Source organism: Microcebus murinus, chromosome 9 (assembly GCF_040939455.1).
Source record: "Microcebus murinus isolate Inina chromosome 9, M.murinus_Inina_mat1.0, whole genome shotgun sequence".
Classification (NCBI taxonomy): Eukaryota; Metazoa; Chordata; class Mammalia; order Primates; family Cheirogaleidae; genus Microcebus; species Microcebus murinus.
Genome location: NC_134112.1, coordinates 51,211,999 through 51,236,905, shown reverse-complemented (window position 1 = coordinate 51,236,905; position 24,907 = coordinate 51,211,999). Strand labels below are relative to the sequence as shown.

Here is a 24,907-nt window from a genome sequence, read left to right as displayed (position 1 = left end):
TTCCCTGGGGTTTCTCTTTCATTCAGTAAGACTAAGATGGGACCAGGAAATTTGCATTTCTGACAGTTCCCAGGGGATGTTGATGCTGCTAGTCCAGGGCCCACACTTTAAGAATTCCTGCTATACACAATAAAAAACATCAAGGAGAAGGGGATGGGTTAGCTGTTGATGGCTTTACTGTTGTTTTTATGTTTAAAGATAATTTTGATAGCAGGACAGATGAGAGAGTGGAGATGAGAAGAATGGATAGGAGACTAGTGAATAGTCTAGTTGAGAGATAATAGGCATTAAAATTGGAATTTCATCAATGGCCCTGAGTATGAAGAAGAACAGATTAAAAAAATAAGGAGGCAGAGTTGGGAAAACTGAATATTTGTAGGTTATTCGTGGTGTAGACGGATATGTTAAAGATTATTCATGATCTTCTACTGCTATGAAGTCATTATTTTTTCAGAACCAAATAGTTTGCCTTCAGCAAAGCTATTTATAATCATAAATAAATGTCTAAATCTCCACACATCTTGCATACCATAGAGAAAACTCTTAAATGGAATGTTAACTAGCTACTACAGGGTCATTGGGAAAAAACACAAACAAAAGCAAAGCAGGTCTATAATGTCATGATTTAATTGTAATTTTAAAATCTTAGCCAACAACCTTCTAAAACCCACATGAGGTGATAGTAAATTTGGTGGTGTTACTTTTCTCAAGAGTTTTGTATGACATCTAGAAAAGAAACAGGCAATGATAACACGTGCATAGCAAAGTACTTTGTCTAAATGTATTAGATTTAACAAGGAAGAGTTCTCTTTCCTTCTAATGCTCTACATCTCCATTGTTTTATTTTCTTCCCTGACTTATTGACACACTTTTTTCCCTACTGTTGGTCTGAGTGGCTGAATAGTTATTAGGGGAGAATTACCATTCTGCTAGCGATATATTTTTATGAAGGAATTTTTTAACAGATTAATGTTCCCTGGCCTCTATCAGTCACTGCCCCCCACCCCACTGGGTCTTCCCCATGAGGAAACAATACTTTCTTCGTGGACTTTATTCCACAATTCTTCGTGACTAATTTAGATATTTTTAATGGTTTTGGAAGGCCCTATGAATGGCAAGAAAAATGGGATTCTTACCCCAATTTGCACAAATAAATTCTCACTTGAAAAAGAATGAGAGGCTGAGAAATCTGCCTCCAAAAGCTGCTTATCCACTTACCACCATGAAGTACAGAACACAGTCTGCTGAACACAGGGTCTCAAAGACAAAGGTTATTCTTCCTAGTTCAGAACCCATGGCTCCAGTCATAGATGTAGGTGGTCTATTTGACAGATTAAAATAGCAATATTTATGGTATGTTCCAAATACAATTTAGAATAAAATTAAGCCATTTTTCTTTATTCATCTAAAATCCATGCTCTTCTCTTCTGATCTACTGCTGCCCCCATCCACAACTTCTCCCTCACTCAATCTTGCATGTCCACACCCTCTGTTCTAATATGGCATCTACACAACCAAGGTAATAAGCTTGAATCTCCTGCTGTTAATGCTACCAATCCATCCTTTTAAAAAAAAAGAGACTCCTACTGGAAATTTTCATAACAAGATTAGGAAATTTGTAACATTCTACTTTACAGAGAGAACTGAGAAAAAAAATAAATAAGACAAAGAATATTCCTACAAATAACTTGGACTAAGATCTCTTTATTAAGTATCCAAGAATCATGGTTATAATAACATTTGGATACACTATTGTTAAAACATTCGGCTCTATCTAAGTAATATACAACTAATATCTCTAGTTTCTCAATCACTGATTCTATGGATAGTCTTAAACATAATGTATTACCCTGTGACAGCTTGTTATTTACTAAGTATTTTTTAATATTAATATATTCTATAAGCAGCCCTACTTCATTTATTTCTATGGGGAAACAGATGTGGGATTCTTACAGAAAAGAATCAGAATTGATTTTCCTTACTTAAATCCTGGGATATGCAAGTTTAAGATCAGGTAATCATTATCAGAACCTCCAGCCCCACTCTGGATATGATCTCCAGCCACCTCCCAACCTGGAAATGATAAAAGTTATTTTTATTAATAAAAATTCCATTAATGAATTTCCAACCATCTTTTTTAATAAGGTAAAATAAAAAGAAGTCTTAGTGTTTATGTTCAAAGTTAGAAATACTCTAAGAGAATTCCCTATTTTTAATTTGCAGTTGCAAATTTCATGCAGAGGTAGACTTCTACATACCAATAAAGATGTTCCAAATCATCCTTCAGGAGGAACCAACTAATGCCCTATTTTGCATAAAAGTTATTTAATGGGAGAATTAAAACAGTTTTCTCAGTGAAGCATGACTTTTAACTAAAACAGATGGTCTTTATCCATTCTAATATAGTGAGATAGAAAATCCTAGTCTTCAGGCAACCAATGAGGAGGAGAAACTTCATATTACTTAATGAAGAAGATTTGGATTCTGGAGTTCTTTCTTATAGTTGTTCCTTGTTGTTCCCTAACTTAATCCTTGTCCTGCATTAATTCACTTATTTAATTATGCAACTAGCATGTATTGAGTGCCAAGAACTATAACGTACACTAAGATAGAAAAATAAGACAAGGTCCACCCTCACTGAGGAGTCAGTGTAACGGCAAGTGTAAGCTTGGCATGACTAGCCCAATTTTGCTATTAACATCCTATGGTAATATCCTGTAGGTTAAAAGCTTCTGCTTAGCTCTGCATATAGTCCAGCTAATTATAGGAAGAATTTCGTTTGTAGTTCAACTGTAGAAGAAAGAAGGTAACTGTCCCCTTCCCAAAATTAACTCCTGGGGAGATAAGGAAAGTATGCACATAAGTAACAATGCTGTGTTAAAGATTTATAGGAACATCGTGACCTGACCTTTGTCATCCAAAGTTAACTGACCAAGAACAAAGAAGTCACATGACCTCCTTGGACCCTTGCAGATGCCTGTGGTCATCAGTCACCTCTTGAGACCCTCCCTCCTTTCCTCCATTCCCTTAACATAAAAAGGAGCCTAAAGTTCATACTAATTTAAGATGGTTCTGTAGGACATTAGTCTGCCATCTTCTCGGTTTGCTAGCTTCCAGAATAAAACTCACTTTCCTTGCCCCAACACCTTATCTCTCAACTTATTGGCTGTCATGCAGTGAGTGATACAAGCTTGGATTCACTTATATCAGCAGAATACAAGAGGCAGACACATGCTAACAACTGTCAACGGTATAGAGCTGTGCACGGAAGGTTATATGAGGTCTGTCCTCTGCACAGGAACAATCAACATTCCTTAAACTGAAATGACCACAGTAAAATGAGGAAAAGAGAAGTGTCCCCAACAGAGCATCAAGCAAGGTTATTAATTAATGGCAATACCTTAGCCACTTTAAGAGGTGTAAGAGAGAAAGAGAAACTGAAAAAGGAATTAATATCACGGTTGGACTGATTTGACAATTTTTGAAATATTACAATCAGCAGTTTATAGAAAGGTGATATGTTGAATACACATCCATCAGGCTAATCTTAAAAGCAATATGTACAAACATTTCTCATGTTTGAATACTGCCCATTTCAGGGTCCCCCCAGTTTTCCCCACTTACTTAGGAGAGAAATGCCAATTGCTCAACCATCTAAAGATTCCTGTAGTTAAACAGAGAGATAAGCAGGTATTAACTCCTAATTCTAAGAGCTGAATAGCCTTAAAATTTTCTTTACTCAGTGGAACAACAGGCCCTTGACTGCAGTATAAGTAATAAAAGAGGTTAGAGAGACTGTGAACTTGTGGTAGGCGTAAGAGGGAGAGGGATGTTCCCACATGGAGCAATTCTGTGCCAAGAAAGGAAGGACTTTACAAATGTTTCAGCAAGAACATCTCCTAGTGTTCAAATAGGCCATGAGGAGGGTCAGAAAGGCAAGAAAGGCCAAAGAAAAGGTGGCAGCACGTGGACGGTAAAGAGAGACACGTTTGGAAGGGACTGACACCCCTGCAAGAGGAAACACATTTCTCATGTTTGAATATCACCCATTGCAGGGCCCCCAGGTTCCCCCACTTTTTTTTCTGTCCTGACCAAGAAACACAGAGTGCACTGACCACCCTGTGACCTGGCTAGTAGTGTATGCCCCCCAAACCAAGCTTGAACCCAAACTGGGGCCTTGAGCATACCCAGGCACTGACAAAGGTGTTTTGGTTGTTGTCCAAAACTCTGAAAGAAAGTAGCCCCAGCCCTGAGCCAAACTCCTCAAATCCACATATAAACTCCATAACCCAACTCTCTCATTTCAGACATGCCTAGGTAGAATGTCCCTTGTCTCGCTGTCCATGGCAAGGACATACTGCAGGGCCTGTCTAGGGTAAATTCCCCTAATAAATGCTTTGGACTGATCACCCTGGGATTAGTGCTTCCTTCTTTGGAATACCAACCAGGGGACCCTACTTGGGCCAGTTTGGGGCACTCCCTTGTGGGAACTCCCCTGCCAGCCACTTTTGGGGAGATCCCAGCCACAGGCTGAGCTGAACGGAACATCTGCTATTATGGGTTTAATGTGTCCCCCAGAAAACATATGTTGAAGTCCTAACCTCCAATACCTGTGAATGGGACCTTATTTGGAAATAGAGACCTCACAGATATAATCAAATTAAGATGAGGTCATTAGGACAGGCCTTAATCCAACATGACTGGTATCCTTTGGAGAAGATGGAAATATGGACACAGACACGCAGGGAGGGCCGCATGTGAAGGCACAAAGACACAGAGAAGAGACAGCCATGTGAAGACAGACACAGAGACTGGAGTGATGTTGCCACAAGTCAAGGAGTGCCTGGGGCTACCAGAAGGTAGAAGAGGCAAGATCGGATTTTCCCCAGAGGCTTCAGAGGGAACATGGCCATGCCAACAACTTGATTTCAGACTTCTAGCCTCCAGAACTGGAAGGGAATACATTTCTGTTGTTTTAAGCCACCCAGTTTGTGGCTATATGTTGTGGCAGCCTAAGCAACGAAAAACCTATAATATGCTTAGCAGGAGAGGCATTGAGTAGGGAAAATAAAGGAATCCAGTGCTTTGAAACTCCAGGCTTGAAACTCCCGATTGCCAATATAAAAAGGAGAGCTATAAGAGGAAAGACACACACAGGATAATAAACTGGACAAGAAAAGCAGGAGAATGGCCTCAAAATGAAACCAGAAGGCTAGCATCCATCCAAGTGCCTTAAGGTATATAGATTATTCCTGTCCAGGAGAAATAAGTGAGCCACGAATGTGAGTTTAAATGTTCTAAGAGCCACATTTTGAAAATTAAAAGAATGTGAAATTGATTTAAATATATCTTATTTAACTCAATACCTAGAATGTTACCATTTTGACATGTAATCAATATGAAAAATTAATAAACATTTTACTTTTTTCATACTAAAGCTCTGAATACACTAGTGTGCATTTCATACTTTCAGCACATCACAGTCAGACTAGCCACATTTCAATTGCTCAATGGCCACATGTGGCTAAATGGCCACTGCATTGGACAACATGTCTCAAGAATTTTTCAAAGCAGAGATCTGAAAGTAGGGCATACCAGAAGTAGTAGAAACTCAGGAAATACTGCCTTTTACTATGCCCTAGTTGTCATTTTTATCCATTCTCAATCATAAAAACTATATGGAATAATGTCAACAAAAATATTGTTTTCAAAAACATTTACTTCTAACCTAATACCCTAATAACTATTATAATTTTTATATATTCCCTTCTAGACTTTGTCTATATGCACAGGTTTATAAGTGTATATGCAATATTATATTTTCCTTTTTCACCAAGAGTGAATCCCATATTTTCCATGTTTCTCTATATATCTTATATTTTAAGATTTTTTTTGTTTTTAAAAATCATATTATAAAATGTTTTAAGCTATAGAAAAAATTAAAAGATAAAACTTAAAATTACTTATAATCTCATCACCCAGGAAAAAAAATAACATTAACATGTTTAGATGTTTCTAATTTTTTTTATTATCTTTCTTTTTCTATCTTTAGATACATATATGTTTTTACATTGCTGAGCTCTTATAGATAACATTTTGTTATGGTTTTATAAATTAACATTATTGTATAAGTACTTTTCATTTATAAATATTTCATTGATGTGTTAATGACTGAATTAACATTTTATCATTTAAGTAGATATACTTAATTTCCATAATTTACCAAATCACTCACTACAGGACTCACCTACTATTGACCACACATCTATTTTAACCATTTGGATTATTTTTACCTTTTACTCATATAAATATCACTATAATAAGCATATTTTTGGTAAGTTTTTCTGTATTTCAGTATTTCTCTAGAAAAGAATACCAATAAAAGAGTTACTGGGTCAAATGAATATGTTTTTAAACTAATATTTTATGCTGTTATTCTGATTTTGAAAGCAATGTGTGTCTATGTGGAATATTTATTAAATATAGTAAACTACAATAAATGAAAATAAAAGTAATTCATACTTCCCAGAAACTTCTCACCCTCAAAAGATAGCCTCTTCACATTTTGGTGTATTTCTTTTTAGTCTTTCTCTATTATATAGTTTTTTTTAATAGACATTAGGCTTTACTATATATTTTCTGATCTTTTCAATATAGCAATCTCTTCTGATTTTTCTAATCATCATTATATCAAAAATACACCCACTTTAAAAATCTTTTCTACATTTAATTTTAACAACTTAACAGTATGTTGGTTATATTATCATTTTATTTATCCATATCCCCACTGTTAAAAATGTAGTTTGTTTTCTCCTATTTTTTTGCTCTTATAAATAGCATTAAAATTAACATCTTTGTGCATAATTTCTTTCTTTACATCACATTATTTCCTTGGTATAAATTCCCAGAAGTAGAATTTTATTTGGTTGGAAAAAGGGAACATTCTAAGTTTCTGAAATATACTGCACCAAATTATTTCTCATATAGCTTGCTTATAATGGTTGCATAACATTTAGTCCTATTTATAGAGCATAACTTTCATAAACAGTATCCTATTTCTGGATATTTAGATTATGTCAATTTTTGTTGTTATAGATAATATCCAATGAGTATCCTCATGAATAAGCAGTAACTTGTTTCCAACTTTGAATTCCTCTCAGGCAAAATTCCAGTACATGAAGATTTACTGCTACGTACCTGTTCTGCAACTGTGCAAATTTCAGACTGAGAATACATGAATCTCAAAGCACTCCAAGTCACACAGTCGAGGTGTCAAAGCACATCTGCTCTAACTCATCATACACACTAGTATTGTAGAAATTTATACTTTTCAAATGAATAATTGAACATTTCTGAAAATTAGCAAAAATTTAAAATATACCCTCTACATAAATTAGTAAGCAAGTGAATCAATCAAGTATTGATTGTCATATCAGTTAGACTAAGTCCTCTATAAAATCAAATACAAAATACAAAATAATCTTTACTAGTAAGTGGCCACACACACACACATACACATGCACACACACGTATATTAGTCCTTTCATGGAGTCATTCAATACCCTGGCCTTCCCAATCTTATTTTTCCAATAGGTCTTAACTTTTTCAACTTAAAACACAATACTAGGACATTTTAGGATATAAGCCATCATGGTTAGGTAATAACAATTGTACTTTTTCTTCTTCTCCCTTAGGAGAAATTTTTAAAAATGGGATTATTTGTCAGTAAAGAAAAATATTTTGTGTTTAATATATATCAAAGCTTTATCTTTCCCTTTTTCACTCACTTTTTAACCAACATGATTCAAAGACCCATTATTTGTCAATCTCTGTACTCATGTGTACACTTCACTTTCTATATCTAAAGCCTGTTTATTTTGGATAGGTATTGACTTAAAACATATGTGTTAAAAAGCCTGCATTTGTGTGTTTATAATAACTGAACATAATATGGAGGAAAGTGAGCTAATAAAAAAATGCTAATGAGCTGATAAAAATAAAGAATGCATTTTAGTGTAAAGCTCTGGTATTTATAATACCTACCCCTAGCATCGAGCTTAAAAATACATACATAGATATTGTCATTCATTCAACTAACAAATATTGCAGAACAACTAAGTGCTAGGCTCTCTAAGCACCTAAAGTGGAAGAACAAATAAAATTCAGCAACTTTCCTACAGAACTCTATAGTAAGTGTACTAATGTAACCCTAAGTAACATTTTCAACTTTTCAATAAGTGAGAATCATATATGTTTTGTAAACACAATCATAAATTTCATAGGCAAGGGGAATCTGAGATCACCTAATCCCTCACTATTGTACAATGCTGAGCCAGACTAAATCAATCAAGACAGAAATGCTCTTTAAATACTCTTTAAAATGGTAAACAACATAGATTTCATTATCCTCCTTGGTAAATCTACCCTGGTGTTTATACTCGTAAATTGGTGACCCTCAATATCTACCTCAAAACTGACTCCAGAAAATGAAAAATTAATAGTTATATTTGTATAGGAAAATCATCTGGCTGTGACACCACATTTACTATTTTTATGTGAGCACTAGAAAATGGGTTAAGTAGCAAGTAGCCAAACAATAAGATTAAAGTTCCTCATACCAATGTTTGGTATGTTTTAGAGAGCTGAATCCGATAATGAATCATGTTTCCGCTGCCAAAATACACCAAGTAGGCTGATTCTGAACTTACCATTCATTCCATCACACTTTGAATTCCCAACATTGAAGCAGGAAGTTTTCATGTTGCCAGGGAGGACATTCCACCATTTATATTCAAAGCCAAGAGCAGGCTCCGTTCCGGCTGGACACGGTCTGCATTCTACAAGGGAAAAGTGGGGTAAACAATTAAAATGAAACTGCATCTGGACAACATCCTCTCCCTCTGTTCTAAGCACTACTAAACTATAATTATCAGAGAGAAAAGGAAAGATATTGGACCACCAATTCCCCTAGGAAATAATAAATGTTTCAAAAGAAATCTAGAAAAAAAATACTGGAATATATATATACACACACATATATATATATATTATGTATATCATATATACACATATATGTATACCATACCAACATGAAAAAGAAAAGAGATATAAAACCTTTTAAAATAATTGTTTCCTTCATTTCTGGGAGTAATTGCTAATACTGAATTACCCACCATAAGAAGAATAATTCTGAAACAAGTTCGAATTCTCCTACATGTGACCTTAGAATCGGTTCTCTCTACTTATGAATAAGAAAAGATTTCACCCTTCCTTTTGGTTACTAAATGTAACAGAATATTAATACCATTTAATTATGGACTGATTATTTGAAACTCAAAATATTGACTATGTTGAGAAATGCTGTTAAGAGTTGAGGGGTTGGGGAACAATTGGGTTTGTAAATAAACCTGATGTAAATTAACATTTGCGACATCAAAATAGTAGGGTCTTTTCCAATTATTTTTAAAGATGCTTTGCATCATCCCATCAGTAAGAAAAGGAGAAGGGAAAGAAAACATTCATTCAGCAAACACTCCCAGCTGCCAAAGCACTACAGAAGACATTTTTATATAACCTTCTCAACAATGATAAGCTAGATATTATCTACAATATTACAGACAAGAAAATTGAGGTTTAAAAGATTTAAACAACTTGAGTAAATCACACTATTGGTAATGTGCAGGACATAGATTCAACCTAAGTCACTTTGACTTTAGAGTCGTTTTTATGCTATCTATCAGAGGATATTAAGTATATGGCACAACTTGTATTCAAGCTAGATACCTGCAACTAAAATGTGCTGTAATATTTGTCTAAGATTAAAATAAATTCTGTAACTACTTTTTATATTATTATTTGGTAAGTATTAAAATTTTTCCAACAGTACACTTTTAAGCAATCTACTTAGGTACTATTTTAATTGCCATATGATCAAAATGAGCAACATTTGCTATTATAGCATAAAATGTAATTTACTATTCCAAAGGTAAATTATAGGAAATGACATTTTTTGCTTCCATAAATATATGTGCAGACACACATACTAGAGAAGGGGCGCCTATCCTTAATCACTTATATATAAGGTGAAATTTTCTTACCAATATCCACAAACAGTCATCCCACTAAAAGAAAGTTACATGAGATGCCATTAAAACAGCTATCAATGGCATATTTTAAATAAGCCATTGTGGCCTCACAATTCCATTATCATATTTCTCAGCACTTCTTCAGTCTCAATGATATTAGAAAGTGTTTTAACATTCTTTCCATAGAAAAAAAAAACCTTCCATAAAAACAATTTGTAACAAGGTCACAGTATTCCAACGAGGTCATTTTGCTAAAGGTCCAATTATTGAGTGAATTGACATCTTACCTTTTGTTCCATCTGAAAATGTTCCAGAAGGGCAGGGATGGCAAGAAGATGATCCATTGTTATAAAATCCAGGGTTGCAAGGTGGACAATCCTTCTTCTCTCCAGAAGGGGGCAATCTAATAGCATCTGTGGCATCCTCCCGGCAGATTTTGGGCTCTATCCATTTGTACATTATCTGAGTCTGCAAAAAAAGTGAGAAAGTCATATAACATGCCTTACAACAAAAATGTTAAACTGACAGCCTAGGAAAAGTATAAGTAGTGACAGAATAGAATGGCCAGCTGAAGGGAATCTAAAACATTAGTGACAAAATCAAAGAAAAACAGAAAACTTTGGTGGGGAAATGACCATTACTTCCAAATGTTTTTATGCTAAACTGCATGTGGCCTTACCTCATACGTAGCATGTTCCCCATCATAAAATCCCTCTTTAAAACATAGGTAACATGACTATTACTCCTACTCCCCTAGCCACTCACTGCCTTTATTCCATAACTGACGTAGGCTTCTATGCAGCAACTCTCTTTTCCATTTTGAGACCTCCACACTACTCTCTTCCTGTCCTCCGGATGCTTTGCACATAGTGATCACAGAAGAAAAAGGTTATTTTTCAAAAAGAAGAGATAAAGCTTTACACTTTAATCCTCTTAGTTCATAAATACTGGTAGTTGCTTTCTGAGTCTTGTTCAATAACCTGATGTTAGACTGTAAAAGCTGTGGCTAAAATATTGTCTAGACCGAGTTCCATGTGCTCTGAACATCGGCATTGAGACCCGCCTCTGTCATAAGGGGATTAGTCTTTTAAACCCTATTCTTTCAGTCTCTCACACACATATTCACCCCCACACAAAACAAAATACAGTTTAAGTCCTCACTTAATGTCACAGATAGGTTCGTGGAAACTGTAACTTTTTAAGTGAAATGACATAAAACAAGGCCAATTTTACCATAAGCTAAATTGATATAAACAAGAATTAAGTTCCTATGGCATATTTCTGGCCACAAAAACATCACCAAATGTCTAAATAAAGACCCTAAACACTTCTAAGATTAAATACTGAAATAAATCTAAGTTATACATGCATTTAAGAAAGATTAATAAACAAGCAACATAATTATTTACCCAATTTTTGGCGAATCAGCAAGTGATGGTGATTGTAGTGGTGGTGGGTTAAATCAAGGAATAAATGTTTGCAAAATGAAAATTGTCACGAGCTCCTCCTACCACCATGCAGTTCAAAAGCAAACAAGAATAAAGCTGGTGGACTTGCTGGGAGCTTTTATACAGCACGATTTATTGTCATGTGTTTGTATTATTACCATAGACTTTACAAAGTTTTACCTTACAATCATTTGTGTTCACTCATTCATTCATTGTCTAGCCTGCTTATTCCAGTTCAGGGCGGCGGTTGGCCAGGGCCTATCCCAGCAGCTCAGGGCTCAAGGCAGGAACCCACCTGCCCTGGATAGGACGCCACTCAATGACAGGTGCACTCACACCCACCCACACTTATGCAGACTGGGGAAATGTAGACATGCAGAGTAACCTAACATCCATATCTTTGGGCTGTGGGAAGAAACCAGAGTACCCAGAGAAAACCCACGTAGACATGGGGAGAACGAACTCATCATACACAGTGGCCCCAGTCAGGGATGGATTTTTTTCTCATCAATGTTACAACCAAACAACACTGAACAAAACATTATTCGAGGACCTGTTGCATATGCAAATAGCAGTAACTCAGCTAAACCCAAAAAGTTATCATAGAATTATTCTCATTTTGAAAACAAAAATATCAAATGGGTTAGCCAATCCAAAACAAAATTGATATGCTCAGTAGAGAAAAAGGAAAAGGTATTCTAAATGCAAAGAGAAAAATAAATCAACTATCTCATAACTAAATACAACATTTTAAAAAGCCACTAAATGTTCCTTTTAGACATTTCTGCTGAAAGTATTCTTTCTCCTTTAAAATAACTTCTGCAACAGTAAGTCTTCTATGGAAGCTTAAGAACCAAAATTAAGGGCAGTTCTCTAGAGCTAGTTCCAGTTAATAGAAAATTATGTATAGTAAGCCCTTTAGGCCACTCAATCTTATTCTCAAGTATTCTTATGGAAAAGGAGATTACCTTATCTGAAGAAAGATGTTTAATAAAATGGTTTCAAGGTAAATGTCTCAGAAGACTTATAAATAAAATTTTTTCTTTTTACAGCTCTCTTTTCCTATATTCATTTGACCACTTATGTCATGATACATTTTAATCAGCCACTTCACATCTGCCTCTTACCATCTGTAAAATAATGTCCACCTGCTGGGGCTTCCTAAATAGCTGTAAAAGTAAATTAGAGGTGGTATCCAGAAGGGGCTCTTAACACCTCTCAAGAAAGGCACTCTAAAACTCAGAGAATCTAAGCAAATGAAACATCATTATATTTGGGAGACTGTCTTTTTAAAATTCTGGCTTAACAAGTATAGAAAACAAATTTCAAATCCTTCTAGTCAATTCACTAATTTGATGGTTTATTTTTACATTAATAAAAAATGGATGGAGTTATATGTGAGCTACTGCATTTTGGGGAATAGTCACTTCCCACATGGGGGTGAAGGCCAGTGCTGACGCTGTGCACCAAGTAATCTTCTCCACCACTTGGGGAGGTATATGTTCTTATCCTCAAGTCTATAAGTGAGGAAACATTCCAGATGAGAGCTATTAAAGAACTTGTCCAAAAGTAATATACAACTAATAAATGGTAAAGTAACATCAGTACACAAGAGTCGGGTTTAGAAAGGGTACAAATAGAATATGCAAACATATCTTGAGAAGTCAGCTAACCACATGCCTTTGATGTAAGCAAACCAAATTTTTAAAAATTAAAAAATGTGCACCCAACTTAGAAGTCAAATTTTGAATGCTCTGCAGTAAGCGTTCTGCTTCTTGTGTCACATGGCAGATTGAGTCTCTGCCCTATGAAGGTCCTTAGCCTACCAACTACATATCAGCATTCACCCAGATTCCTTTTCTATGACGACTTTTGCTGCCTTTGTTTTCCCATGTGGTGACCTCCTTCTCCCCTTTCTAAATGCTTAACAGCCTTGATCATCATCTTCCTTTATGTGGAAGACACCATGGGAAGTTAATATTTTACTGGCAATTCTAACCAAGGCTTTAGGCAAGAAAATGTTCTAAAATTAAATTGTGGTGAATATGCTAAAAACACTGAATGATACACTTTAAATGTATGAATGATATGTCTGAGAATTGTATCTCAGTAAAGCTGTCTTTTTTAAAAGGAGATGATAAAAAGAGACTACCTAGAAATGTTTATTTTAAAAAAATTCAGAAATCTCTAGTCTTGGAGAAATGCTGTTTTCCCATTAGCCTAATTAAGGAGCATAGTATATTTTACTTTCTTAAATCCTATACAAAGAAAGGCAAATCTAAAAACTATAACCCTTTATACACTGTTTTTAATACCCCCTACCCCTTTCTCCTGCTTTATAATTCAGAAATACTATGTTAGATATTGAGCATTTGGGATAATTTGTAATATTAAAGATCATTAAAAGGTGAAGGAAGTATAAGACAATCTAATATCAAAACACTAGCAAACTCTCTATGATCCATGAATTTCCTAGATTCAGAGATGGAGAGGTTGTATTGTCTAATCCCTCCTCCTAGAAGGCTCCTTTCTAAACATCCTCCCTCCCAAGCGCTCTTCAAGCCTTGGCAGAAAGTCTTCTCTTTGACAAAACATTCATTCCAAGATTGGGGAGCTCTGCTTGTTACATCAGTATATCCCACTGGAATTTACCTTCTATAAATCCACCTGATTTTACCATATGGGATAACACAGAAAAGTCTCTCTCTTCTAAAATTTCCCTTCGAATACTTAAAATAATTATTTAGGAAATTCTTATTGAGTATCTCCTATGTATAGAGCAAAGTACTGTGGACGATTTAACTATTAATAAGATAAATTTCTCTGAAGGAGTTTATAGTCTAATAGTGATAAGACAGGTTCACAATAGCTATTTATTATAAAAAATAAAAAAACATAAAAAGGATACAAAGCATTGGAGTTAGAAACAGACAATTGGGGTTAAAACTCCACCCCTTGGGCCAGGCATGGTGGCTCTTGCCTGTAATCCTAGCACTCTGGGAGGCGGAGGCAGATGGATGGTTTGAGCTCAGGAGTTCAAGACCAGCCTGAGCAAGAAAGAGACCTCATCTCTATTAAAAATAGAAAGAAATTACTTGGACAGCTAAAAATATATAGAAAAAATTAGCCGTGCAGGGTGACACATGCCTGTAGTCCCAGCTACTTGGGAGGCTGAGGCAGAAGAATTGCTGGAGCCCAGGATTTTGAGGTTGCTGTGAGTTTGGCTGATGCCACAGCACTCTAGCCAGGCAACAGAGTGAGACTCTGTCTCAAAAAAAAGAAAAAAGAAACTCCACCCCTAAGACTTACTAGCTATGACTTTAGGGAAATTACTTAACCTCATTAAGCCTCAGTTTACTCATCTGCAAACTGGGTGCAATAATATCTAAATTGCATAGCTGTTAAAAGAAATTAGAAGTAATGCTTGAATGTTTTGAATATACACACATGCATATATGAAGTATGTACACAAATATATAAATGATAGCTGCTTCTGGTATTAATATTATCATTACTATCACTATAATTATCTCATCATTATCATCTCCAAGAAAAACACAAAGTAACATGAAAGCCCAAAGGAAAGATATGAAGTCTCTGAAAGAAATAGGAAACATCACAAAGATAATCATGATTTTTTCCATCCCATAGTGCCTTTCCTTCTACTTGAAAAATAAATTTCCAGATCCTTCAATCATACTTCTTCTCATCTTTATTGATTCACAATTTGATATACATACTCCAAATGTCTTCATAAAGTTAATGATTTTTTAAATGAAATGTTGAAAATAAGTCACCTGACTCATATTCTTCTTTGCATGAATTAGGACATATATATAAATAGGACATATATATAGGACATATATATAAATAATTTGCTATATTTATATCACTCTGGCAAATACATGATAGTATACTCCTAGTTGATATTCATTTATTAAATCAAACATTTCACATATGGTCCTTCAATTAGATATCCACTTAACCATATCACTTAGTCTGCAATTCTCTGTCTTATCCACAAGGAGATCATGAGAAGTTCTACCAAATATCCTGCTAACATTAAAACATGCCTTCTCTTGCTGAACACTTGTCTAGTATCACTGCTCAGTATTCTTTTGAGTTCAACCTTCAAGCACTGAACTTGTACATGTGCTTGTAAGTACCTATTTGGGTATACTTCATTTCAGGTAAGAAATAGGCTCTTCCCCACACTGGGTCAGATTCCCAGAAAATTCAGACTTCTCTGCTGTAGCAATAATAATAATTAGAAATAATAATTCATTTTTTTGATTGACTTTCTCTTCCTCTACAGTCTAGATCAATGGTTCTGAAAGTGCTGAGATCCTGGACCAGCAGATTCAGAATTACCTGAGACTTTTCAAGAAATGTAAATTCTCAGACCCTGCTCCAGACCTACTAAATCAGAAAATCTGGGACAGGGCCTTCCTGGTGAGTCTGAAGCACACTAAAGTTTGACAACCACTGCTCTACATCTACAAAGACATTGACATTTTTCTTCTATCCTTAGCTCTTCCCTCATCACCCCATACTCTGTATTTAATCAGTGCTCAGTAAAGATTTACTAGAAGAATGAATGAGAAGACATTTCATATTTTCCATGATATTAATGAGAGTCTCTCAGGATTAGAATAATTTCAATTACCAATTAAAATTTTCCTGAAAAGCTTTCCTTGCATGCAATAAGCAATCTAAACTTGTAACGTTGCTGTGTCATATAAATGGTAATATTTAATCTATATACTTCAATAGATGCTTTCCTTGTCAGTCAATTTGATCCTCTCTGAGCAAGGGCAAAATAGGATCAAAGAGAGCATAACAGGACAAAGAGAACCAAAACACAGTCATTGAACAACCGGGGAAATATCATTAAGCCACTGGCAAATCATCAGTAAAAATAAAATACATTTTTCAAAGATGAAACCACAACAAACAAAAATGTTGGAACAAAAACAAAAAAGATCTCATATTTACATGAGCAATCTTAGCTTCTTCACTATATATATTATTTTACTAAATTCCTATTGCCTTTTTGTTTACTTCTGTAGCTAGAAATATTTATTCTGAAATGGCTTAAATCCCTTTATTTAAAAAAAAATCACTAAGTTTATGGAATGCTAGTACATTGTTTTCTTGTATACTAAAAACATGTTCAGAGTTCACCCAGACTCAAGAGAAAAATATAATTTGTGCATTTGTGTGTATACATCATGCCTGTGGGTACCTCATATATCCAAATGTGTATATTCTGCATTTATACATTTAACATGTGGTCTTACTTCCATTAGACCAAGGTCAACTAGACTTTGTCATACTATTTATTGACATTACACTCATTGATATAATAAACTACTCATTGGCATAATAAAAGTATAGTTTTATATATTTTCATTATAGTCAAGATCCTATTGTATATTAGATCTCATTCATATAAGCTTCAGTAGTACTAAGATAAATGTACCTAAACAAACATTATCCAAATTACTTTTTAATCTACCTTAGTGACACCTCTCTACATATATTTTCTAAATAGAAATAGTCCTTACTTAGCTATTATTATAGAGTCACTGAGACCTGACTTTACAACTCCTTGTCAGTTAATAGCTGTTAGTTTGAGTTACTGTTCTTATTAAAGTAATAGCTGTACTTCTTATCAGTGAAATTTCCCATTAACTTAAACTTAAATTTCCATTAACTTAGAATGTACTTGGTCTTAAGTATTCAAAAGAATATTCCTTATAAAAAAAAAAACCTTAAGAATCTAAGGATAAGAATAATAATTATACTAGTATAAAAATGTAGATTAGAAACTAAGGATGTAAAATTAAGAAACGTAATAATTTTACTGACATCTATCTGCATTTTCCAAACTAAGTTAAGAAAATAAATGTCATTATTTCAAAGATGCAAACATATATAAGGAGTGCTGCATAGCAGCCACTTTAATCTCACTTTCCCCTCACTAACATACACCGGTAGAGGCTAATTCTTTAATTAAGAGAATGGTGGGTCAACTGCAGAGTTTATGTGTGTGTTTTCCTCTGGCTAAATGCCGTTTATATGGTAATTACTTTGTATTTTCTAAATGCAATTACACAGTAATCTGCCACAACTGAATAGCATGACTCTTATTGACAAAACCTACTGAGTAACCAAACAATTAGAGAGAACTTAAAAGATATTTCTATCCTATGATTTTAAGGCTGTGCCCATCCTGATGTTATCACTTCCGGAAAAAAATATAACTGCTAAAAATAGCAGAAATTTCACAGCACAATTCACGTTTGCAAAGACATGGAATCAACCTAAGTGCCCATCAATTGATGAGTAGATAAAGAAAATGTGGTATGTATACACACGCGCGCGCACACAGACACACACCATGGAGTACTACTCAGCCATAAAAAGGAAGGAAATAATGTCATTTGCAGCAACTTGGATGGAGGCAGAGGACATTATCTCAGGAATGGAAAAACAAACACCACATGTTCTCACTAATAAGTGAGAGCTAAACAATGGGTAAACAAGGTCATAAAGTGGTGTAAAGGACATTGGAAACTAAGAAGGGTGGGAAGGGGGTTAAGGATAAAAACGTATCTATCAGGTATAATGAACACTATTCTAGTGACAGGCACACTAAAAGCCCTGACTTCATCATTATACAATTCATCCATGTAAAAAGAACATTTGCACCCCCTAATATGTTGAAAATAAATATCATTTTTTAAAAATACCAGTAATTCATTGAGCTATGTGCTAGGCTCTTAACATTGAATAGCTCCTGTATTCTCATGGCAGCCTTATAAAGTAGGTACTATTAATAACATCATCCCCATTTTATAGATGGAAAAACTGAAGCTTAGAGACAGCAAATTCTTTGTCCCAGAAGTAAGTAGTAGATCAGAAATTCTAAGACAGGAAGGTGGGCTTCAGAACCTAAACTCTTAAATTTATTTTGTACACTTACACACATTTGTCATGAATCTGTCTCATGAACAAATTAGAGTCTGCTCAAATCAGGAAGAGGATTGGGTAAACAGGAAATGGAGTTGACTAAACACTGCTGATACCTTTCCTTCTTCATCACATGGAGTGTGGATCTGGAAATAGTCTTTTGTGGTACAGGGAGGGCGCTCTATACATTCACTGGATCCTTCCTCTGCAACATAAAAAGCACTTCAGAAATGGGTCAATTCCTTTATGACTCCAAGAGAAGGCAAAAATCAAAACCACAAAAAAACAAACTTAAAAGTAAAAATAACCTTACTAGAGCAATTTAGGTAGAACTGGGTAGGCCCAAAGAAAATAAATGCCTACATTTTTATTTTCCCTAGAGCAATAATAAATGTTTCCATGATACACATGGAGCATATCATAGTTCTTCCAAGAAGATATTAGATTTCTTCCAATTATAACTGTCCATTGGAAATTTGCAACAAATTAAAAGTTTCTAAATATAACTTTATGCCAATAAATCATCTAAAAGTATAAATGTTTTTATATCAGTGTCAACATATCCACAGCAGTTACCTGTGGGGTGTGGGATAGAAAAAAGTCATAGACAAAGGGGAAAGCCATGCAGAAAGGGATAATAAGATGTCATATATTACCCATTCAATATCAGTTCACTTCAGCACTTTGGTATTTGGCCCACCGTTGCCATCACACTCTACGTGTGACTTCTGGCTTTCGAGTGCGCACTTGACCAACATAAATTTAGAAAAAAAAAAAAAAAAAAGAATGCAAACTAGCTATACCTGAAAATTGGGAATCCTCTTTACACCTTATGCATTCTTTGGCTCCTTTCTCAGAATAGGTGTTTCTGGGACATACTTGACAGGAGAACGAACCAGGTTTGTTGCTGAAAGTGCCTGGCTTGCACGGAAAGCATTCGGATGTGTATGCCACCCCTGCATGGGAATGAAAAGCACAGCATGGGAGGGAGGACCTAGCACCAACAAGCAAATCAGCACCTCTTGCTGCTCCTACCCAGAAGTGAGAGAGAAATATTAGACATAAGCTCAGCCCACATCCTTTAACCCATTAATTCAGTGCTAAGAAAGCATTTGCTGTGTGCAAAGAACTGGGATAGATACTGAACTAAACACAGTAATATGGCAAACACTTAAACACGAGGTTGAGATTTGACAGAGATATAGTAAGTGTGTAAACTGAGTTATCAAGAGATAATTCCAAAAACTCATAAGATAAACCCTAAGGTTCCCTCCAATTCTGCAGGCCTACTATTCTCTGATCCTTGTGATAGGTAACCTGCTCCCTTTTTCCTCCACTGCTCCAGTCACAAGAAAGAACTAACAAGCCCTAGGAATAGCTTGACTTGCCTTCGGGTTTGTAATTCCAGCCCTTGCCGGCAGGTGTCCCTATGACCAACGAGTTAACACAATGTTCACAGGAACAAGCCCACTTAGAATGTATTAGAATGTAAGTCACACTTTAATAAAGGAGAATCACTGCCTTAATTAAAAATACCCCTAATTGAGAATGAACCCTGCCAGAGCTTATCAGCTGCTCTCCTGGGCCAGGAATTACACAGTTGGTTCAGACAGACATAAGAGGTTCAGGAAATAGGGCAAGAGATTTATTGTTATTTTCAAGGATATAGCAGTGACTAGATTATCAATTCCCTGCATAAGCTCAGTGTTTGGCACAATAGACATTTCTCAAGTAAATAATAGGCACTTATTAACAAAGAAACTTTTATTTTTCGTCATTTTTACTTTTTCACACTGATTAAAAAATTCAGTTTAAGGGTACAAGAAAAAAAACTAAAATAACAGTCAACTGGGAATAAAACCAGGGTCTCTAGACCTGTATGATGCCTAACACATTAATTTCTGTCCTATACACCCTTGAGCCAGCCAAACCAAAACTCTACTAAATATTTTAACTAACTATAAGATGTGATAGATGACTTCTAAAACAGATTGCTGTGAAATACCTTCAATTGTGATATTTTTTACCAACACAGGCTTCACAGCTTTAGAACCCATAAGGATTCCTGTAGTTCTCCAGTATAGAATGTTTGTGCCTGACTTCAGCATTACCTGTAAATAGAAACATAAGACATTCAGATCAGATAAAGCCACACCCCAAAAGCTATTCCCTTACACATTTTTTAATGTATTACAATAAAATACCATTAATTTAAAACCTACAATTTTTGGTAGGAAGGACAGAGTCTTACTCTGTCATCTAGGCTAGAGTGCAGTGGCATCATCATAGCTCATTACGACCTCAAACTCCTGGGCTCAAGTAATCCTCCTGCCTCAGCCTCCTGAGATTCTGGAACTACAGGTGTGTACCACCACATTAGGCTAGTTTTTCTATTTTTTGGAGTGATGGGATTCACTATGTTGCTCAGACTGGTCTCAGACTCCTGGCCTCAAGTGATCCTCCCACCTTGGCCTCCCAAAGTACTAGGATTTCAGGTGTGAGCCATCACATCTGGTCAAAACCCCCAAATTTAAGTCAACTGTTAACTTAGACCTTAGCTTTGCAGAAGTTGACATTTTCTATAAACAAAACAAAAAAAAATAGTTTCCCAATCCATAAAATATAGTAGTAAAGAAGGAGAAGAAATCTTCAAATTTGAACAAAAAGATAAATTATTTTTAAACCATTTCATGAAGTCTTGGTTCATATTTAAAAGGGATTCATTTTAGAGGGTAAAATTCTATCAGCCCTCTTGTATATTTATAGGTTGCACTTCATAGGTAGATCTTTCTGAAAACAAAAAGGCAACAGAATGAGTTTGCTTCTTCTAAAAATTATTTATTGTAATAAACAACACTGCAACAGCAACAAAAAATTGGACTGTTCTTACAGGATAACCTGATTTAACTCTCTGACTCTAGAAATTTAATGATACTATGTCTAGTATTTGCCCCTGGAATATTTTTCTAATTATAAAATCCAACTAATTTTCTGATAAATTTCTTGCTGATGGAGGTAAGTGAACTAATTTTAAGGGTTCCTTGCTTTGGGTTCCTTCATTTGCCTCTTTATTCTTCTAAGCAGTCTTTGGCTGGTAAAATTCAAACAGTATAAAATTAAAATCCACCCAACTATTTCACCCTGCCAGAGATTCAGAGAAATGGTGCATTAAGGGAAAGTAGTGCATTAAGCACTTTTCCCTTGTATTAAGACTTTATAAGTGAAGAAAGTACATTTGTTGTCAAGGATTACTTGTACCTTCAAAGCCCAGTTCACTGCATATTTAGGTAAATGGAACTTCAGTGCTTTTAATATTACTTTCAGGCATACAGATTTAAAAAAATACTCTGAAAGAGTACATTGTATAAATGACCCAGGGATGAGGCACCTGCTACAACCACAAAGGCAAGGGTAGATGGGCACTTACTGATACAGAGCTCAATTTGCATTACAGGCATTGTACTAGGCCCTTCCTATACATCACCTAATTTAATCCTGCAAGATTATTCCCAAATCACCTGTAGAAACACAACTATAAGCCAGAGCTAGATTTTAAACCCATGTCTCACTCCAAAGAGACAATGCCTCAAATAGTAACAGATTCACTGCATCATGTTACCTGATAATTGCCTTCAAGCATTTTAAAGAGATGTCTTATGGAGATGTAGGCAGTTCCTTTACTTGATGTGACCAGAGAAGGTAGAATTTTGACCAATGCATGGCAAATACGTAGGAAACAGCTTGAGGCTCCAAACATAGATACATTTTGTGATACTTAGAACTTCCCACAATGGAGACAGCACAGTACCCAACAAAACAAACTTGAAAATCACTTGCTGGAGATACTGCAGAGAATTTTAAATAAAAGGAATTCAAGAATCCTTCTGATGACAAAAACTACTGATCCTATCACATGTGACAGGGACATTTGTAAACTTACATACTCAAATGTTATGTGTATTAGTTTTGAATAGCCTTCTTTCTTGACAATGCCCATTTGAAACGGAGGAAAGTTGGAGCATGATGGGAAAGGAAGCTAAGGAGAAAGAAAAAGGCAAGGAAAAAAAACCCTAAAAATTGGAATCCTAGTTTAGAAAACTTAGGGGCAAACTTTTCCCTAACTGGAAATCATCTAAATTAATAGACAATTTTAATATTTTCTTTTCTTAAAACAAACTTTCAGAAAAAGTTGGAAAAATGAAAGAGAAGAATGAGGTTGGTGGAAAAGGAGAAGGAAAAACAGGAAGAGACTTACAGAATGAGAGCCCCATTCTCCATTGTCTGTGAGTTTTACCCACTTGTCAGTGGTGGTGTCCATCTCCTGGCACTGATCATTTTGAATCTGTGGATTAAATACAAGGGCCCTAGTAAAGCTTCTTGAATAAAGGTTTTAATTAAATTCTGTACCCAACACAGACTGCAAGTGTATCTTTCAATATGCACTAAACAATGGCATGAATAATTTCCAAGTAAACACATCAAGATCTCTGGAGCCTAAGTGACAACTGCATATGAGTGAGTGGTTCCAAGTAAACCATATTCATTATTGTAACAAAAAGGCTAACTCATTAAGGGGGGCAGGGTGGGGTGGGGAGGGAGAATAGTTAACACTGACAATGCACAGGAAGGAAATAAAGTCATTACAAAACATCTACCAATTTACCAAAGTGTTCTAAGACATTGCATTCACCACACAGGCCCAATAGTATAAAAATAAACTTCATTTTTTTGCAATATTTACATGAGTAAAACTTTAAATTAAAAATAAATAGAGTCTGCTTTGTTTTCAATTTCTGAGGACTTAATCCAAATCTGTATGTAAGTGGCTATTTCAAAGTCTCACATTTTTATTTGGGTGTAAATGTTAATCATTTGCCATGCCAATTCAAATGACTACAAATAATGTCTCCAGTACCGAACACCTTGTACTTTCCAAAATGCAATTTCCAAGGCAATTCTTCCAAAATGCCTAAGGGTTGGACGCTACTTTTCCAGGTCTACAAAGAATACAGAGACATTAAAACCTTAGGCCATCTTTCCAATATTGCAAAATAGCCAGTGACAAGAGTAGGGTTAAAATGAGATGTCATCATCTGTATTTCCACTGAAAGAAATGGCTCCTTCTTTCAGCTCTAACTCATTTTGCTGCTCCACTCTTCCTTCTGACCAATTTATAAACACTAAAATGTTCTCCATAAGAGTCACTTTCTAAAGCCATATTAACTACAAAGTAGATCCTTTCATTATGCAAATACCAGAGAATATCAGCTACTGAAACTATTTAATACTTACTTTCCTTGAATTTAAGAGTCATATTTATATTGTAAGCATAATGACTATTTTAATGCAAGGGTTAAGCTATTTAAAAGTAGATAACAACCCCGAATATACCTTTAATGGTCAGGGTGAGAATAAACTGAAAGCTTTTTTATACCTGAAAGCAGACATCATGTGTTGCCATGACATTCTACTGGAATTCTGGAGACCTGAGTTCTGTTACTCATTCTAAAAGTAACTAGTAAAGGTATAACTTTATTCTAATCATTTATTCTTATAAGTGCTTCAGTTTTATTATTTAAAGAGAGCTCAATGAAAATTTCATATAGATCCCAAATTACCTACTTTATTGCATTAAAATATATAATGCCCACATGTATAACTCTCAGAGCACAACAGCATCTTTCAGTTGTCAGACATTTCCTTTCCATTAACTATTAGCATGATGACCATGAAGTATTCAGCCTCAGAGTAACTAAACTGCAACCTATTGAGCTGTAACATCAATGCCCAGGCTACAGCCAAACAAAGGCATCATTGCAAGGAAGTGATGAAACTTTATGCCTTAAGACAAGGACCCTTAAGATTCTTTTACCATCCAAATATCCTTATTAACAGCTCTCAAATGACTTACTGAGCGATACTAAATGCTTATGCTAACAATTAGATAACTGCCTTATTTCTTAACTCTATTTTAGTTTTAGTAATATTGCCAAATGCCCACTGAAATTCACTCTGAGGAGTGTTTAGCAAATAAAATGTAGCTTAAAAGTAAATCTGTTTGAATGTTGCTTAAAATCTTAAACTTATCAAAGGATATTAGTGCTAGGAAGCTCTTTAAAAGATATTGTCAAACAATCCACTTTATATAAGGGAATGCTGAGGGCCAGAAAGTTCACTTAATTGCTCAATAACCCATAGCTACCAATTACAGAGTTGGAACTAGAGCCGGAATCTTTGACTTCAATTCTAAAGCTCATATTTTTATGAAAAATGTCTCTTGCTATCAAACTTTTGATTTGGAAATGTCTGTTACCAAGAGCAATATAAATTTGTTTTAGAATTTTGTGGACATTTGTTCCTGAAATCTGGACCAGAATTTTTTAAGATAGTTTCCCATTT

General features: G+C 35.1%; 1 protein-coding gene across 2 annotated transcripts in view; it reads right to left on the bottom strand.

Moving 5' to 3' along the window:
• The window catches only part of ELAPOR2 (endosome-lysosome associated apoptosis and autophagy regulator family member 2), a 148,399-nt gene that overhangs the window by 38,336 nt on the left and 85,156 nt on the right, over positions 1-24,907 (bottom strand). For both annotated transcript variants that reach the window (XM_012779528.2, XM_012779529.3), the window contains 8 exons: positions 22,764-22,850; positions 20,514-20,619; positions 19,312-19,464; positions 18,625-18,713; positions 10,373-10,553; positions 8,709-8,837; positions 1,983-2,073; positions 1,219-1,321 (listed from right to left, as the gene is read on the bottom strand). In XM_012779528.2, coding sequence (XP_012634982.2) covers positions 1,219-1,321; positions 1,983-2,073; positions 8,709-8,837; positions 10,373-10,553; positions 18,625-18,713; positions 19,312-19,464; positions 20,514-20,619; positions 22,764-22,850 — 939 coding nt within the window. The remainder of the gene's footprint in view (positions 1-1,218; positions 1,322-1,982; positions 2,074-8,708; positions 8,838-10,372; positions 10,554-18,624; positions 18,714-19,311; positions 19,465-20,513; positions 20,620-22,763; positions 22,851-24,907) is intronic.